General features: G+C 39.8%; 1 protein-coding gene and 1 pseudogene across 3 annotated transcripts in view; one reads left to right on the top strand and one right to left on the bottom strand.

Annotated features, from left to right (window-relative positions):
* Baz1a (bromodomain adjacent to zinc finger domain 1A) overlaps window positions 1-19,476 on the bottom strand; it is an 89,110-nt gene that overhangs the window by 42,801 nt on the left and 26,833 nt on the right. For 2 of the 3 annotated variants that reach the window (XM_034514037.2, XM_076941865.1), the window contains 3 exons: window positions 13,130-13,273; window positions 4,969-5,070; window positions 2,414-2,501 (listed from right to left, as the gene is read on the bottom strand). In XM_034514037.2, the coding sequence (XP_034369928.2) occupies window positions 2,414-2,501; window positions 4,969-5,070; window positions 13,130-13,273 (334 nt within the window). The remainder of the gene's footprint in view (window positions 1-2,413; window positions 2,502-4,968; window positions 5,071-13,129; window positions 13,274-19,476) is intronic. The other variant, XM_076941866.1, reaches the window with a different exon arrangement.
* Window positions 15,422-19,422, top strand: LOC117716918 (alpha-ketoglutarate dehydrogenase component 4 pseudogene; annotated as a pseudogene).

The following is a 19,476-nucleotide window of genomic DNA, read 5'->3' as shown; positions in this document are numbered from 1 at the left end:
TAAAAAATGTTATTCTTACCTGAACTGTAAGGTTCTAAGATATTCACCACATTTGAGATTTACCTTTTATCTTGTATCTAAATTTGTTTAGAACAATGTTTAGAGTATGTTCAATCCCAGATTTTTTGACTTAGTGGACAGATTATATATATTTTTTTTTCCTCTTCCCTTCTCCCTCTTGCTCCGGCCTCCACTCACAAGTCCACTGTAGCTGTCTTCAGACACCCACAAGAGGGCATCAGATCTCATTACTGTTGTGAGCCACCATATAGTTGCTGGGATTTGAACTCATGATCTCCGGAAGAGCAGTCAGTGCTCTTAACCACTGAGCCATCTCTCCAGCCCTCGATTATAACTTTTAACCTCAGAGAAAAATGTCATTCACAGAAATGGTCCAGGAAAGCAAAGCTACAAAAATGTCAATATTAACAAAACAGGAAGAGTTCTACTAGTTATATATTTTGTTGGTAGAACACCAGTTTTAGCATCTGAAACCCTGTTGATTCTGATCATCCTAACAGATCAAGAACCCACTGCATCTCTACATTAGACTCTATCAGGATGGTCATGTACTCATACTACGGCATGAGTACCAGCATGGCTTCTTCTCAAATACAGGATGATCATGCTTTTTTGGAAATCCCCAGAGCCTAAGGATTCCATATTTTTAAAGATTTTTTTTAATGTTTGCAAATATACAAGAAGATATCTGGGGGAGGGGTGTAAAATCTAAGTCTAAATGTGAAATTCATTTACACAGGAGACTGGACAGGATACTTGTATGTAGTATACCACAATCAAACTTGGGATTCTCTCCCCTCAGTGTCCTGAGCTTACAGGCATACACCACTGCACCTGGCCTATATATACCTTTACGTACTTTAAAGGTTATTTGCATAATGTTTTGAGGTATTTTGAGATTTATTCCTTTATTTTATGCATATGGATGTTTTGTCTGTATGTATATCTGTATACCATGTGCATTCAGTGTCCAAGAAGGTCAGAAGAGGATTCTGGATATCCTGGAACTGGAGGTAGACAGTTGTGAGCCATCATGTAGGTGCTGAGAACCAAATCTGGGTCCTTTGCAAGAGCAGCAGTGTTCTTAACCGCTGTGCTGTCTCTCCAAGTCCTTTATGATACTTTATGATATGTTTTTTGTATGTATCTACAGTTAATAGTGTAGATATTTCCATATTTCAATAATCCACATGGGTGAAAGGCTCCGGGACTTAGAGCAGTTCTGATTTTCTAAGTAGGGATGCTCAACTTACATATTTACTCAGAAAATGCCAAAAATACTTTTTATACTTTAATAATGCTTTCAAGTTTTTATATGTCAAACATTACATCTTAATCACATCAACTTTCTCAGTTTCTCACTAGGATGCTTATGTATTCTAATAAATTTCAATTCTGTATTGTACCCACTGCAGGTATTGTTCATACAGTGCTTGCTGTGGGAAGCTCCCTGGTGGCATTTTTACCTGCTGTCTCCACTGCATTCAGTCTCTCAGTGAATTATAGGTATATACCACTGTGTCTGATTATTTTTATATTTATTTATCTAATGTGATTTAAATAGCACATATTAAAAACTAATTTTTACAATTTTTGACTTTTTATTTAATGCACAATGGAAGGAATATCTTGATTTTTTTTGTTTTGTTTTTTTGGTTTTTTTCAAGACAAGGTTTCTCTATATAGCCCTGGCTGTCCTGGAACTCACTCTGTAGACCAGGCTGGCCTTGAACTCAGAAATCCGCCTGCCTCTGCCTCCCCAAGTGCTGGGATTAAAGGCATGCGCCACCACTGCCCGACGAATATCTTGATTTTCAGGGCTGAGGATGTAGTTCACTTGTTAAAGTGCTTCTTCATGCACAAAACCCTAAATTCAATCCCCAGCACCATATATATCTATATATGCCTATAATCTAGCATGTAGGCGATATGCAGGAGGACCATAAATTCAAAGCCAGTCTTAGATACATAACAATTCTATTCTCCCTCTGAATGGCCATAGTGAAATCTGATGTATGGGTTAATGCATGGTCTAAAATGCCTTTGATTAGTTCTCTTAATTGAGCATTTATTTGGCACTATTCTGAATCCTTCTGTTCTCTGTAAGGCAGATAAGATACATAAGTCACTAAACAACTTTTCAAGTTCTTTACCTGTTTTCCTCTGCCTTAGTTGATCATCTATATAATAAAAAGTGGTGGTAACTGAGCCATCTAATAACTCTAAAACAGTGCTCAATTCAATAAAAAACACTTTAAAAAATACTAAAGAGCAGCTCCCCAGATAAAATGAGAGCTATTTAAGTCACCTTTGAAATACCAGTTTATCAATGTTACAAATTTATAATACTATACATTTATTTTTATTTCTTCCCAATATATAATTTCATTACCTTAATTTTAATGACTCCATCTTGTGGTTCACAGTGTTGCTTGAGAAAAAGCTTTAGTTTATCACGAGAAAATAGGTGTTTTCTCCGGCTGATGTTGGGGGAAGAAGGTAATATTAGTACTAACAATTTAATCAGAATTCTATAATCACTATACATTTGAAACTTGACTTCTAAGCCCAGGAGTCTACACAGTGAGAATATTCATCCTTCGAAGATACTTTGTAGGAGCATTGTTTTTAAAATATTATTTCAAAAATTAAAGTTAGGCCGGGCAGTGGTGGCGCACGCCTTTAATCTCAGCACTTGGGAGGCAGAGGCAGGCTGATTTCTGAGTTCCAGGCCAGCCTGGTCTACAGAGTGAGTTCCAGGACAGCCAGGACTACACAGAAATACCCTGTCTTGAAAAACAAACAAACAAACAAACAAACAAACAAAAAATTAAAATTAGTAGAAAAAATAAAAATGATTAGCTATGACATAGCATCAACTAATCACCTGTTCACATAGGTATTATAAGCAAAATATAATGAGATCTTAGCAAATTTTAAAGTACTTTGTGTTTAATCTCCAATAATAACCAACAAATTTAAGATTAAGTTAAAGAGGATTAAGATTAGATTTCGAACAAGCAATTTTAATTATCCCTTTGATTTTCCTCAAAAGCAACAAGAGCAGTAATAAAAACCACAACAAACAAAACCAAAACAGTCAAAAAACAAAACAAAACAAAACAAAACAAAACAAAGGAAAACAAACCCAGCACACAACAATTCTGGTAAAATGTAAATGTTTTAATTAAATTCAGTACATGTCTTTCAAACAAAAGTAGAAAGTCAGTCAATAAACACCCCTCAAACTGTATTTGTTTCCTGGTCTTTAAAGGCTTTTGCCCAGCTGCTGCCCAGGACTTGGGAGCAGCTGGCAAACAGAAGGTAGTAACTTACTGACAATGAACACATTGATTCTTGAAGTCTGCACTGTCTGACATGGTGGTGGCCGGTAGCCACAAATGGCTTTTCATTTTATAAATACATTAAAAAGTTAGTTCCTAATTTTCACTTCAGATAAGGACTCAAAAGCTGTAAGTGGCAATTAGCTGTCACTGAACTGTGCATAGGACATTTCATTTAACAGTGGAGTTCTACCTGTTACAAGTTCTCTAGGGTAGCAAGTCTTTTACAGGAAAAGTACTGTCTTTCAGCGAACAAGATAGTACTTTTGAGCCCAGTAAGAGCTGTAAGTTAGAGGCTCGGGAAGGCTCAGAGGTTTTGAGCACTTGTTGCCTTGCAGAGAAGACAGCCCACAGTGGTACCTCTGCTCCAGGAGACCCAAAGCCTTCTGTGACCTCTGTGAGGAGGACTAGGCACAGCATGCTGGCAAACACATTCATATACATAAAGTTAAAAAAGAATCTAAAAAGTAAAAAACAAAAACCAACTGAAAGTGTGTCGAAGAGTTGTGTGCTATTTTACTGCTTCACTGTCATGTACAACTTCTTACTCTTAATTCTTTAGCTCATCAATGAAAACTATAAAAAAGAGAATGAGGCAGCAGGGATGGGAGCGAAGTCTAGAGGAATTATAAACTAGAAGCCAAATGAATGCTGTTAACTAGGAAACAAGCTGTTTAGCTGCTACCTAGATTTTCAACTAAAGACAATCGGAGACAAATGAAGTCAACTGTGAGTGAGGGTATGTCCGGACCCCTCTTCCCAGTCACGAGCGCGGACACCTGATTAGGCATCTTCCACTGCTGACATGGCTATACAACACTGGCAGCTGCAAAGTTCACCCTAGAGAATCACACAATTGAGTTCTAAAATAAAGAGTCTAAAACAAAAATTTTAAATGATAAATTGTAACATTTTAAGTAAGTTTATGATTTTTTGTTGGGCTCAATGCTGGGATAAGTGTGGATCCACTGGCTGTAGGCTGGACATACCTGCTATAGACCTTAAACTAATGATGCGGCCTGACAAACAAACCAATCACACACCTCACTGCAACTGTAAAAGGTGATATACCTGGGCTGGTGACCTGGTTCAGCACACATCAGCACACAAACAGCACTTGATGCCAAGCCTGACGACCTAATTTTGATCCCTGGAATTTAACATAGCAAAAGTCACTCAAGAAGTAACTCCAGCAAGCTGTCCTCTGATCTATGTGGTACAGCTTATGTGTGCACATGTACACACACAAAAACTCTAAGTGTTTAAAAGCTCTTTGTTTTGTTTTGACATAAAGTAGGATCTCAAACTGCAGGTGGTGGTGTACATCTTTAATCCCAGCACTCAGGAGGCAGAGGCAGGCAGGTCTTTGTGAGTTTGAGGGCTGGCCTACAAATGAAGTTCCAGGACAGCCAGGGCTATTACACAGAGAAACACTTTTTAGAACTGTGTCCTGAGCTCCCCAGCTCCCCCAAAATAAAAGCAGGTAGTATCTCTGACTCAGGATCTACCTAATACATCACTTTTCTTAGTGAAACATCGAGCAAAAGGGAAGAGAGAACAAGTAAAAATTATTTTACAACAAATGTCAAGTTCTGAGTTTTACCTGATTTGTGTTGCTTTAACAACAGCTGACTCATAAATCTCCTTTTTAGTGGGCTGTACCCTGTATCTGAATAATAAGGGATCAATTGTATCTTTCTTCTTCCTAAAAAAAAAAAAAAAAAAAAGAGTGGACAGACCCAAATCAGTTAGTTAGTCCTTTGAAAACATGAGGTACTTGAAGCTTCATTTCTTTGTAGTAATAGAATCTTTCCTTTTCTCTTTTTCTTTTGAAACAGGGTCTCATATGTGAGTTCCTTATGTTCAAGGCTCTAGCTGGCCTTGAACTCTGAAAGAGCAGTCTGCCTCTGCCTCCTAAGTGCTGGAACTGAAGGTGTACTCTACTCTGCCAGATATAATACAATCTTATGTGGTTTTATTTAAACTAAGTTTTTTTGTGAGTTACATAGCCTTTCCACATTGTATTAGACAAAACACTGTAAGGCATAATCTAATCTTAGGTAGGCATTTTAATTATTCATTAATTTCGTCTAGTGAAATTAGTACTAGAATTAATAAATTACCTGGAAATTAGTACTTAGTACCATTTAAGTTAGATTTTTTTTTTTTTTCTGAGACAGGGTCTCAGATAATCTGGGCTGGCTTTGAACTCATTATCATTACATAGTTAAGGATGATACAGAACATCATTACATAGTTAAGGATGATACATAGCTGAGACTGCCTTAACTCTGGATGCTGCCTCCCCTTTCAGTGCCGTATTACAGGTGCGTGCCACCCGTTCCAGTTTATGGAATGTGATTGGGGAATTGAACACATCTTCATGCATGCTAGGTGAGTATTTTACCAACTGAGCTATCTCCAGTTCCTTTGTCAGAAAAGTTTGTAGGAAAAAAAAATGTCAAAGGAAGATAAAGTGGGCCCAGTGGCACACTGTATGTAGTCCCAGCACTACGGAAGCAGTGTCAGAGTCAGAAAGCCAAAGTTAGCCTAAGGGACACAGAAAGTAGCAAGCTAGCCTAGGAATCTGAAAAGAAAAGGGAAATATAAGGTTATTGGAATTGCTTTTCAATTTTCTTCGTAGTGGCAGGCTGGACCTGGTGTTTGAGGCCTGTATTCAGAAAGCTGAGGCATAAGATCAAGGATATAAAAAGTAAAAAGTATAGTCAATATATACTTTTAAAAAGGAAGTATAGGTCAGTGGTAGAATACTTGTCTAGTTCAAGCACACATGCAAAAGGCAAATAAACCACACAGTTAATCCTCATTCTAACTACCTTCTCACTAACCTTTAGGGTGTATCTCTTCAGTCACCATTCACTCAGCAGTGGAACGCCTACACTATGCTAGATGTTATTTTACTGACAAAAGTCAGCAATCACTAAAATCGAAATGATGGACAATGCAAGCAAGCAAAACAAACAAAAACTCAAAACCCTAAAAACAAAACCCCCTACTACCTTCTACGGGCAGTGACACTTGATAAATTGACTAGAAAGGCCTTCCAGGACGTTGGTATTTAAAGAGGTGCATGTGGTGGTAATGATGGGGGAATGAAGATAACCCATCAGTAAGTCTCAGAAAACCTTCAGAGAAGAAATCCTGAAGAACTTGAGGTAAAAGTGTGCACATTTAGCACAAGAAGCAGGATCAAGAAGAGAAAGCAGATTCACTCAGAGTGGTGACAATACAATGAATGGAGCTTTGCTGCAGCCCTTAAATTAAAAGCTTCCTTTTTGATAGAATCCTGACTGCGTTCTAAGGAAGCATGACAACCAGTCAGAGAGCAACAGAAACAGTTCCTATTACAACTTACCTACCAAACACAAAGAATGTACAACTGACGTCCATCTGTGCTACTTTCCTCTCTGGCTATCCCATGTCTAGGTCTACACAGAGGAGAAACTTCCCTGAGCCTAAGTATTCAATGGTAGCTGTTGACCCATCACCAGCAAGGACAGATCTGTTTCTATTTGTACAGTGACATGCTAACACCAAACATACTTCGTGGTGTTAAATCACTGGTCCAGTTAGTCAGCCCTCTATACCAGAGGATTCAGTCAACCACACTTAAAAAGTTTGTGGGCCAGGCGTGGTGGTGCATGTCTCTAATCCCAGCCCTTTGAGGCTGGGGCAAATGGAGTTATATGAGTTCAAGGCCAGGCTGATCTAACATAAGGAGATCCAGACTGCCAGGTGAGATCTGTCTCAGAAAACCAAGTATTGGGAGGTGGGAGGGTGGTAATGGTGGGGGGAAATGCTCATCTGTACTAAGGATACAGAAAGTTTTTCTCTGTCACTATTCTCTAAACAGTACAGTATTATACCTATTTACATAGCATGTACAGTGTATGTGAAATTACGAGTAACCTATGGATGAGTTAGGCACACATGTATATGCAAATACTGTGCCACTTCATATCAGGAGCTTGACTGAGCATCCGAAACTTCTTTATTTGAGGAAAAGAATGGAAGTGAGTTCCTGGAAGAAATTTTCCATGGATACTGGGACAATTTATTGTATTTACTCACAACAAAATGTTATTTTATATAAATGTTTCTCTCTCATATGTGTATATATATATGTGTGTGTGTATATGTGTATATATATATGCACACATATACACACATATACATATATATATGTGTGTGTATATATATATATTCTACCAAAAAGCAATATATTTATATTTGATAAAGGAGGAAAAAAATTAAAATTTCAATAGTCTAGAAATAACCAAAAAAAAACCCTACTGTATTTTCGATATAAAATTTTCTTTTTAAGAAATTATCAAATTATGTTCACTACAACTCTTCTGCAATGAGAACCCATAAATGAGTAGTTTCAGCACAGATAGCTATTTACAGTAATACACATACATATTATGTTCACCTCAACTTACATATTACACTTTCATGCATAGAACTACAAATAATAAAACAATTAGGATCAGTTCTTTACAAATATCTCTGCTGAGATACTGAACAGGTAAAGGCATCTACTGTCACCAAGCTTGACTTCAGCCCTGCAGCCCACACAGAAGTAAAGAACTAATCCTGCAAGTCATCCTCTCTTCCTCCTCTTCATCCTCTTCCTCCTCCTCCTCCTCTTCTTCTTCCTCTTCCTCCTCCTCTTCATCCTCCTCCTCTTCTCTTCTCATACACACACACAAACCACAGCATCTTAAACTAACAATCCAGTTACAGATTATATTATATTATATAAAAGGAATGCAATGAATGCAAAATCTTGAAATAAGTCAGGCATGGTGACTTATGGTATAACTGGAGTTATACATATGCTCAGTTATAACTCAGGAGGCAGAGGCAGGAGGATGGCAAGTCTATACCAGACTGAGTTACAGTAAGTTTGCAGTAGCTTGGGCTAACATAGAAGGATCCTCCTATCTCAAGAAAACAAAAACTTATATATATTATCTGTATATATTATCATACAATTACATATTAGTATATTAACAAATATGTATTATATTTTCATCCAGAGGTTTCTGAAATAATTACCTCTCCTTTTGCTCCTACAACCACCACAAGTATTGTATATTATTCAAAATATACTCTATTTAGTATGTCTGGCCAGGATAATGGTTTTTCTTTCAGCCTACTTCAACTTTAGTTGGTATCTGTTTAGAGATGGCCCTATAAAACCCTTGATTTATGAAACAGTTTGGGGGCTGCAGAGACAGCTGAGATCACTTGCTGCTTCCTCTTGAAAAGGACCCAGATTCAATTCCCAAAACCTACATATTGGCCCACAACCATCTGTAAACCCCAGTTCCAGGGAACTCACACCATCTTCCACCATATTACAACTTTCCAAGCACACACTGCACACAGACAGACATGGAGACAAAAACAGAAAACCTATACACATAAGATAAATAAAATATGCCGGGTGGTGGTGGCGCATGCCTTTAATCCCAGCACTTGGGAGGCAGAGGCAGGCGGATTTCTGAGTTCGAGGCCAGCCTAGTCTACAGAGTGAGTTCCAGGATAGCCAGAGCTATACAGAGAAACCCTGTCTTGAAAAACAAAACAAAACGATAAATGAAATATTTTAAAATGTTTGTTTGATGGCTTTAGCATACAGCAGAGTATATTAGATATGACCTAAACCTAACTATACTGTCTGGAAATAAACTGAATAAACTTACCCATACTTGCCACACCTTACTCAGATAGTAAGCTGTGAATATTTTAGCCAAGATTATCTATCAGTTTAGCTCAGTTTTTCAGAGGCCTTGTGGTTATAGATAAATTTCAGCATGTGGCTATTGATAGAACTGTTAGGTCCACTATGTGACAATTATATACATTGGTTTCACAACCTCTAAAACAGTTCAAATATTTATCTAATACTACAAATAGCCAAGAAGCCAACTTTCATAAAAAGCCTGAAATACCTAAGATGAATAAGTAATTCTAAACCCATGGTGTAACGTCTTGTGTATGCTACAAGAAGGACTCCAGTGTTATCTCCATCCTATTCTAAACTCTCAAGGCTGGGAGCCAAGCATGATATAGATATTTATAATTCTAGCACTTACGAGGCAGACACAGGCGGATCTCTGTGAGTTCCAGGCCATCCGGCTACACAGTGAGATCCTGTCTTAAAACAGAAACAAACTGAACAGACAGAGTCAAAGACTATAAAGATGTCCAAAGCTTCAGTGAACACAAACTGTGCTCTGTGATGCAGGACCAGCAGAGATTCTCTGAGAAATGTAGTCTGTAAAGCATGTGCTTTACAGGACTGAGGAGCTAGCTCTGCCCTTCCAGAGGACCTGGTCTCAAATACCAGCACCCACATGGCAGCTTACAATTGTCAGTTCCAGAGGATTAGATGCTCTCTTAAACATACATGCAGACAAAACACCCAGACATAAGAAAACGAAGCATGTGTGTTGTGCATGTCTGGGGAGGGGAGGCAGGGGGATAGAAAGAGATCTGCTCTTCAAAATCTCGATGACTATTAACCAATAAACACTGATCTACGAAGGAATATTGTTTGGATCATCAGTCTACTATCCATGTCCAGACTGATAAGTAAGCTAGTATGTTCTGAAGGAATGCAATTTTATATTTATGTGAACTGTAAGCCATCCCTGATTAAATATTTTCCTTTACAAGAGTTGCCATGGTCACGGTGACTCTTCACAACAATAAAACCTTAACTAGGACAGAAGTTGGTACCAGGAACTAGGGTATCTCTGTGATAGGCCTGACCGTGCTTTCATTTGGAAGAATGCAGACTCTGGATTAGGAAAGCAGCTGAATGCTTTAATTGGGCTTAATCAGCCATACTAGTAGGAACATGGAAGACAGTGGTGTGGGCAAGACTTGAACTATGGAGGTTAGGCTCAAGAAGTTTCAAAGAAGGATTTTAGTATGTGGCCTAGAGACTGTTGTGAAGCCATATTTTGGTGAAGAATATGGCTGCTTTCTGTCCTTGTCCCAAAAATCTCCCTGAGGATAAATTGAAGAGTTTTAAATTAACTGCATTAGCAGAGGAAATCTCAAAATAGCCTAGTATGGACTATCTGGTTACCAGTATTCACTCACATCTATAATGAAAAGAAGCAAGCTAAGAAAGGAAAAATACAAAATGTACATTTTGAGGAGAAATGAGTCACTAGGAAGTAGAATGGAGCCAAGTCCAGTGTTCAAGGAGATAAACAGATTGAAGAAAAGCCTGGTGTTTGAAGGAATAAAGGACTGGTGACCTCAGGAAAAGACCCCACCCAGCTATGTTTCAATTTCTGAAAGGAATGAAAAAAAAAAAAAAAAAAAAAAAAAAAAAAAAAAAAAAAACAACTTGTAGCTGGTGTGCTGGCTGCAACCTTTTATATCTTAGCACTCAGAAAGCAGAGGCAGGCAGATTGGAGTCTGAGGCCAGGCTGGTCTACATAGAGTTTTTGGACAGCCAAGTTGTAGGCAGTGAGGGAAACCATTGAAAACAGAAAGCTAGCCAGGTGGTGGTGGTGAATGCCTTTAATCCCAGCACTTGGTTGCAGAGATAGGTCTCTGTGAGTTCAAGGCCGCTTGGACTACAGCTTGAGTTCCAGAACAGCTAAGGCTACAGAGAGACCCATTCTCTAGAAGAAAACAAAAACAACAACAAAAAAAAACCTCAGAAAGCTGGTGAAGATGAAACAAGGGGGCCATGTTCCAGCCCAAGCAAGCAGCAGAACTTGGTAGTTTTAGCCACGGGGTTCTGGCTTTAGAGTCAAGAAAAGAAAAAACGGGGTTATGGAATCTTCCTCCACAGCTAAGGATAGCCACTGAAGCCAGGCCTAGAGAGGCCACTGTGTGAAGCTGTAAAGGTGAAGCATGGATGCCTTGCAGACCCAAAAATGTTGGGGATGCCAGAGTCCTGGGGTATCTGCTGAAGAGAGCTGCTGACAGGGAGAGGAACAGCCAAAGAGAGAAGTGTGCTGCAGTCAACAGAGTGCTTCAACATCAGACATGGAGATGCAGAGGTTGGCGCTTTCCCTGCTGGTTTCAGTCTTGCTTTGGCCCAGTGCTTCCTCACTGTGTCCCCTTCCTCCCTTTTGGCTCCACAATGTATATCCTATGCCATTATATTTTGGACATGTGTGATCTGCTTTTTCATTTGATTTTACAGGGGATTACAGTTAGATTGCTTGAATTTTAGAAGTCCTTTTTAGACTGTTATAGATTATGGGGACTTTTGAAGTTGGACTAAATGGCATTATGTAAAATGAGGTGCTTTGGTGACGATACAGCTGCCATGGAAGATGGCTGAAACTAAATATAGTAGATGGAGGAGGGCTAGCTCAGTGGGTAAGGTGCTTGCTGTACAAGCACAAAAACCTGCATTTGATCCTCAACACCCATGTAACAGAGCTGGCTACAATGGAATCCCAGTGCTGAGGAGACAAGACAGGGCAAGACTCCAGGGCTGTCTGCCCTGTGAGCCAGCCCAGTGAGCTCCAGGTCCTAATGAGAGACCCTGTCTCAAAAAATAAGACAGGTGACATATGAGGAGGACTGGAACTTAAGGCTGTCTCTGGCCTCCAAATATCATGTGAACATACATCTGTACACACATGCATGTATACAATATGTACCTACAAAATAAAATTTATGAAAAAGTAGCAACAAAAAACCAAAACACGCTCTTGTGATCTAGCATTCATATTCCTTGATATTTACCTAAATGTGCAAAAAGCTTACACCAACACAGAAGCCTGCCATGTATGTTCACATCAATGTTTATTTGAAATTGCCAACACATGGAAGCAACAAAAATGTCCTTCATCCAGCACTCGAGAGGCAGAGACAGGTGGATCTCTGTGCGTTTGAGGCCAGCCTGGTCTACAGAGTGAGTTCCAGGACAGCCAGGACTATTAACATATAGAAATTCTGTCTCAAAACAAACAAACAAACAAACAAACATGTCCTTCAGTAGGTAAGTGCAACACAGTGTATAAGGAGTAGGATATCAGGCTGGTGAGATGACGAAGCAGGTAAAGCACTCTCCCCTAAGGACCTGATGACCTGAGTTCTATACCCAGAACCCACACGGTGGAAGGAAAAAACTGGCTCCCACATATCCTATGACCGCCATAGACAAGCTGTAGCACACATGCACCAGCACACATGAACAAACAAAAAAATGTAATAATTTTTTAAGATAATGCAGTATGATTCCATGCAAAAAGGAAACAAGCTATCAAGGCTCTTATAAAAGAGACATGAGAACTTAAATGGGCATGCTCAGGTGAAAGAAGCCAAAGGCTCGTTCTGGGAAGGGCGACAGGATGGAAACTACACAATAGGAAGTGAATGCCAGGAGTCGCAGGAACAGAGCAGTGAGACCCCCCCCCAGTGTGGTAGGCGGGGCTTGCCTACACCTCTGAGGGTCTAGGGTCAGTTCCAGCTAACAAGAAACAAACTGTTGTTTGGCTTTTGTTTTAGAGACACTGTCTGACTATGTAGCCCAAAGGAATGCACACTGTCATACCCAACAAGGAGGACTGTTCTTAAGCAGCTAACTAGACAATTTAACTAGGGTTACGTTTTGAAAATTCTAACAACTGTTGTTGAAATAGATAATTTAAGGATAGTGTACCACAGTATGACTAGAAAAGGAAAGGCAGGAAAGAAAATTTATATTTTAATAGACGATCACCAATCTGATAGCTAAAGTACAAACTACTTACCCATGTTGAAAAGAGCTGCTTTGTGTTTCTGAGTCGTCACTGTCACTGATGACAATAGTCTCTCCATCAACACTGTTCATGTGTCCATTAGCAAAACCATTTTGATGTAATGGAGGGAGGACTTCCAAGATTCTACACTGCAGCCTGAAACAATCACAAAATGCAAGTTATGTCAGCTGAGCACTGTGTCTAGTTGTAACAGGGTCTAGAAGAAACACATTTTACTAGCAATATAATCCAAATTCATTCATAAACTACATGGGTCTATGTTCTGCAGACTATGGCTAACTAAATACTTCAATTAAAAAGAAAATGTGACATCTAATTTTAAAATTCAGTTGACTGGATTCTTGAGCTGGTGATATGGCCCAGCTGGTACAGTGCCTGCCAGCATACACTGAGTTTACCCCCAGTATTACACACAGCAACAGTAACAAAAGAGCATGATTTTCAGTGTTTCTACAGGAGATGGAGCTGTGGGTCAGTGGGACTAGAGGGGCAGATTTGCCCTCCATGTTGGCAGGTATAGCCCAATTAGCTTCTCCCCATATCATGCTTAACAAAAAGGGAGAGAGACGGTAAACTCTTTCTTGCTGGGATACCTTGCTCTACCCTGGAAGAAGAACGCTCTCTGGGCTCTGGTCCTGCAGTACCCTTCCCGCTGTCCTCAGACAGGCCTTCAGCTTCAGACTGACAACTGCACCCTCAGCCTCCTGATTCTGCTTTCAGAGATGGACAGCAATGCTACACTCCCAGCCCCTGTGTGAGAACTATGCTTTTGGAACCTAGGAAGCCAATTCTTACATCTTCTCTCTCTACCATCTGAAAATATATTTTCTATCTGGAAAACTGTGATTAATACAATTATGTATCTTTTTAAATCTAGTAATGCTAAATTGCTCCTAGGAATTGTATTTGAGACAATTTCAATGTGTATATGAGGCTAGCCTCAAGTTTTTGATTCTCCTGTTTCAGCCTCTGGGGTATTAGGATACATGCAATGTGCCACCAAACCTGGTCAGTAATTACACTCTTAGCTAATGTAATTGCTTAGAAAAAAATTAAATATCAGCCAGGTGGTGATGGCATATGCTTTTAACCCCAGCACTTGGGAGGCAGAGGCAGGTAGATTTCTGTGAGTTTGTGGTCAGCTTGGTAAACACTATTTTAAGACAGCCAGGGCTACACAGAGAAGACCTATGTCAAAAAAAAAAAAAAAAAAAAAAAAAAAAAAAGTCCTCACACAGAATGAGTCACAGTTCTTCAAAGAGCCAGCATTTTAAATTCTGTAAATCTCTTGACCACATTTTTTATTTTTATCATAAATCTAGTGATTTTTTTTGATCTCTGGAATTTTTTTTTATTCCCTAATTCTGTAACCATCATTCTGGCATTCTCTTAATTAAAAAACAACAAAACAAAACAAAAACCTACTATTATAGTTGTTATTTTAGAATGTTGGGATTCAAACGTGGGTGTCTCATGTGTACTGTACTATAAGATATATTCCCAGTCCTAATTTGGCTTCTTTTTACTCTACACTGATCATCTGGATTGTATGGGACCAATTACTGACTCTTTTAGTAATTAAAATACTTAATCCCATTACTATCGTGTCAACTTTCAGTACAGAAAAACAAACAAACAAACAAACAAACCTGTCACGTGCTTTTTCCATAATCCCTCTAGCTCCAACTTCACTTCTAGTTTTGAAGTCAATCTACACATACAAACCACATACACCACACACACATTAGAAAAGACAAACCATTTTTCACGCAGCCAGATGTCTTAATAAAATTTCTTCCCCTTTCAGAATTCAACCTTGTGTCCCTATGATAGAAGTAAGGAATCTAATCCTGGAAGCTGTCCACTGACCCAACATGTGCACTGTGGCATGAACACATGCACACAGACAGACACACACACAGAGACACAGACAGACAGACAGACACACACACACACACACACACACACACAGACAATGTGAACATTGAGGCATGTGCCCATAATCCCATTACTAGGAAAGCTGAAACATAGGAAGGGTGAGTTTAATGGCAGCCTGAGCTACACAAACAGATAATCTGTCTCAAATGGAATTGCACATGATACATATAATATGGACATTATGCTAAATGAAAAGGCCAGGCACAAAAGGTAGGACTCTATATTGTGTCCAGAACAAGAAAACTCACAGAGAAAGAAACCAGATGAGTGGGTGCCAGGAAGGGGGTGGGGGAGGGGGGGTGCATGTGTGTTTGAGGGGAATGGGGAGGTGGGGGGGGTGCACAGAGGTAGTGGAAACAGGTAATGATTTTGACCACACACACAAGTTTCTCTCTAGGTGTTGAAAATTTTCTAAAATTAGATTGTGTATAACAATGTAAATTTCAGATAGGCTTTTTTTTGTTTGTTTTTTGAGACAGGGTTTCTCTGTATAGCCTTGGCAGTCCTGGAACTCACTCGGTAGACCAGGCTGGCCTTGAACTCAGAAATCCACCTGTCTCTGCCTCCCAAGTGCTGGAATTAAAGGCATGCGCCACTACTGCCCGGCCAGATAGGCTAATTTTATGAAAAGTAAAAAATATATTCAAGTTACTAAAACACTGACAGTTGGGACTGGAGAGATGGATCAGTGGTTAAGAGCCCTTGCTGTTCTTCTAAAGGACTGGGGTTTAGTTCCCAATACACATGGGTCACCTCACAACCATCTGTAACATGGTGCACAGACAGAAATGTAGGCAAAACTCTCATATACATAAAATGAAAAAAAATTAGGTAAAGCAGACATGTAGAACATAGAACCAAAGAAGCAAGAGATCGTGCTGGTGGGACCTCATCCACGGTTCCTCTGCAGCTCTCAGGCAATCAAGGGTAGTCTCGGTAAGAATAAGCATATACATTTCTAGCAATGAGCTAATTTTGTGTTCTCTGAGGAAAAAGGTGGGTCCATGTTAGATACTGTGCTATTCATTTGCATATCTCATTCAATGAACATGGCTTGCCTTCCCGTCTGGGCCCCAACACAGAGCAGATCCCAGGTGGCAGCTCTGCACCCAATCTCACAGAACCCAGAGGAAGCGGGGCTCCCAGGAGCTCTAACCTGGGCAGTATCTTAGGTAAGGAGATAGCAACACCCACCCCAAACAGGGAGTAACTGGGACCCACTAGGACCCAGGAAGTCACTCCTGGCCTGGAGCACTGGTTCTTTCCTGTCTGTGCCTGAGCACTGAGCAGATCATGGGCCCCAGTTCTAACCCCAGTAGTAACACCCACCCCACACAGTTCTGATACAACCAAGATAATAGGAAAGACAGGCTCCAGTCAGAGACGGGGCAGGTAGCACTAAGAAAATCCAGATGGCAAAATGCAAGTGCATAACATAAGCATCAGCAACGCAGGGTACTTGGCATCATTAGAACCTAGTTCTCCAACACAAGAAAGTCCTGAATTCCCCATATCACTAGGAAAGCAAGATTCAGATTTAAAATCACTTCTAATGATGATGATAGAGGACTTTAAGGAGGACATAAATAGCTCTACTCGGGGGTCACGATGGGCAGCAAGATGGCTTCTGCCACCAGGGTCGTGCAGGTAGTGAAGCCACATGCTCCATTAATAAAGTTCCCTAACAGAAGAGACAGACCTAAACTCAGTGTCTCAGAAGCTTTGGGATCTGCTGCACCACCCTCCCACTCTTCTGTAATTTCACAGCATTCTAAAGGAAGTATGTCCCCAGATTTACTGATGCATCAGGGGCCACCAGACACTGCAGAAATAATAAAATCATTACCTCAGAGATATAGAAGGAAACCTATGTCTCAAGAGGAAATGGAATTTATCCAGCATGGGAGTCCAGAGTGATCGTCGTGGCTGCTGCTTGTCACCAGACAGAAGGATTAGCTTTACAATAAAGGACTTCCACAGTGTCAAATGAAAAGTCAGATGTTAAACAACCTTAATAAATATTCTGTAAGCAGAATGAAGTATAGAAACTCCAGGTGGTCACTTGTATCTCCTATGTTATGTATCTTGGTCAGCTTCCCCACAAGCTGACCTGTACACTTATTAAAGTCTACATTTTTAAATGAAAAAAAAAAGCACATAAATAACACTCTCAAAGAATTTGAGAACACGGGTAAACAGGTATACTTAAACAGGACCTAGCATTTTGCTGCATACAGGAAACCCACCTCAGGGACAAAGAGAGACTCTACCTTAGAGTAAAAGGCTAGAAAACAATTTTTCAAGCAAATGGTCCTAAGAAACAAGCTGGAGTAGCCATGCTAAAATCTTCAGCCCAAGAACACAGAGGGAGGGACTCATGGCTTCACCTGTATAGGTAGCTGAGGGTGGCCTTGCCAGGCATCTGTGGAAGTGGACAGCCTTGGTGCCTGAAAGTCTGGATTCCCTAGTGTTGGGGAATTAGAGAGCAGGGAGGTGGGGATGGGAGGATGGTGGGAGCACACCCTCATAGAAACTTCCAGAATTATATAAATTAGACAGGACAGAGGCAGGCCACCAGAAGACTTGATTCCAGAATTCAAACAAAAAATTATCTTGATACTAAAATTTGTTTTGAGAATTGTATATTGCAGAATACACAGCCTTGGTGTATCTACTCATCAAGCAAGCTCAGCAGACCTGCTCAAACCTCTGATGTCCTGAAATTCCATCTGGATGCAGTGAAGACAGTGTCAGAGGCTTATCAATTTACTCTTCCCCCTGCCCCTCTTCTAATATCTCAACACCCATAATCAGCTTGAAGAAGTTAACAAAGAGTCGGCACCCCTATTCCCTGGGCTTGGGGACTGAGGTGGTTAATATTGGGCTGTCTTTCTAGGGAAAAGTAGTGGTTTTGTTGGAACAGGGAAGAATAGCTAGGATTTACTGCATAGTCATAACCTACTGGTAGAAATCTGTATAATTGTTATTAAGATGAAGTTATAATTTCTTAAATGGTACAAAATTTACTTTGATTTCAAATTTAAGGTTTTCATTGGTACGAGATTCTTATTGATATAAAAGTAAGATTAACAGTGTTATTCTCATAGGCATGGTGCCTATATAACACATTTAAGAATACAAGGCTTAGACCCAGTCCTTCTTTAACTTTTTTAACTGATTTGAGATTGTTAGCCTGTGATTTAAGGGCCTATAGCAAATTCATGGCTCTGAGTTTATTGTTAGGGTGTTTTCCATATTTTATTTAGAAATAGCTGAGAGGAGTTAACAGACAACTCTCTAGATAGTTGGTTTTCAAAACATCAGAAGTCCACAGAATTGATGTTACAAACATTTCTGTATTAATGTTCATTTTGATTAGAGACCTGTCTGCTCCTGACAGCTTCCTGTCTTGGATTCTAAGAAGAAATTGAGCATCTTTGGAGTTACTCCACTTGTGGTGAGACAGCCACTAGGCAAGAATTGCCTCTTTGCATCTACAGACAAATTACTGTCCAGAAAAGGACACACTTGTGGAATAGTCGACTGATTATATCTGCCAAGACAAAGTAATTGGCCCTTAATAATTCTGCATCACTAGGTCTGTCAGATGATCTTAGGCCAGAAGGCTGAAAATTGGATGCTCCAACGTTCAGTAGTATAGGGACTGTCTAGGTGTTCAGCAGTCTCTATAAATTGGCTAAGTTTTAGAAGCTATGCTTTGTGTTTCCCATAATTTCAGTTAACTCAGTCATTCTGGATTTCTGACGTGGTTGAAGACTTATAGTCTCATAGCCAATCCCGGCTATTTACTTTGAGAAAAAAAGATTTGAGAGGATGGTTTTCAGCTGACATTCATTCTAAAGCCAAGAAAAAAGCCAGGTTCAGATGTAAGTCTTTTAGTTAGGAGGGATGACAGAAGTTCTGGTTAGTCAACAAAATGATGGACTGGGAACTAGGTCTATCTTGTACCTTACTGATACAAATTGGTATAGTTATGCTCTAATTATATTTTGAGAGAAAAGTTCTATTTTAACAGGAAAGGTGATATGTAGGAGATAAGGTGGGAGGAGTAAGGAGAGGAAGAGGAGGAGTAAGGAGAGGAGGAGCTAGGAGAGACAGAGAGACAGAGAGAGAGAGAGAGAGAGAGAGAGAGAGAGAGAGAGAGAGAGAGAGAGAGAGAGAAACATGGAGGCGGATGTTTGCGTGTCTCCACCAGTCAAAGATAGTTGGTATATCTAGCTTGGGTATTGGGTTACACTTCTGATTGTATGGGCATCTTGTTATTGAGCATTACCAAACTTATAAAAGCCTTTGATCAACATTAAAAAAAATTGTATAAAAAGCAAAAAGGAGGAGGGGGGATGGGATAGGAGTTTTCTAGGGAGGGGAAATGGGGAAAG

This window comes from Arvicanthis niloticus, chromosome 11 (assembly GCF_011762505.2).
Source record: "Arvicanthis niloticus isolate mArvNil1 chromosome 11, mArvNil1.pat.X, whole genome shotgun sequence".
Classification (NCBI taxonomy): Eukaryota; Metazoa; Chordata; class Mammalia; order Rodentia; family Muridae; genus Arvicanthis; species Arvicanthis niloticus.
Note: the sequence above shows the minus strand (reverse complement) of the source record. Positions and strands in the feature narration are given on the sequence as shown.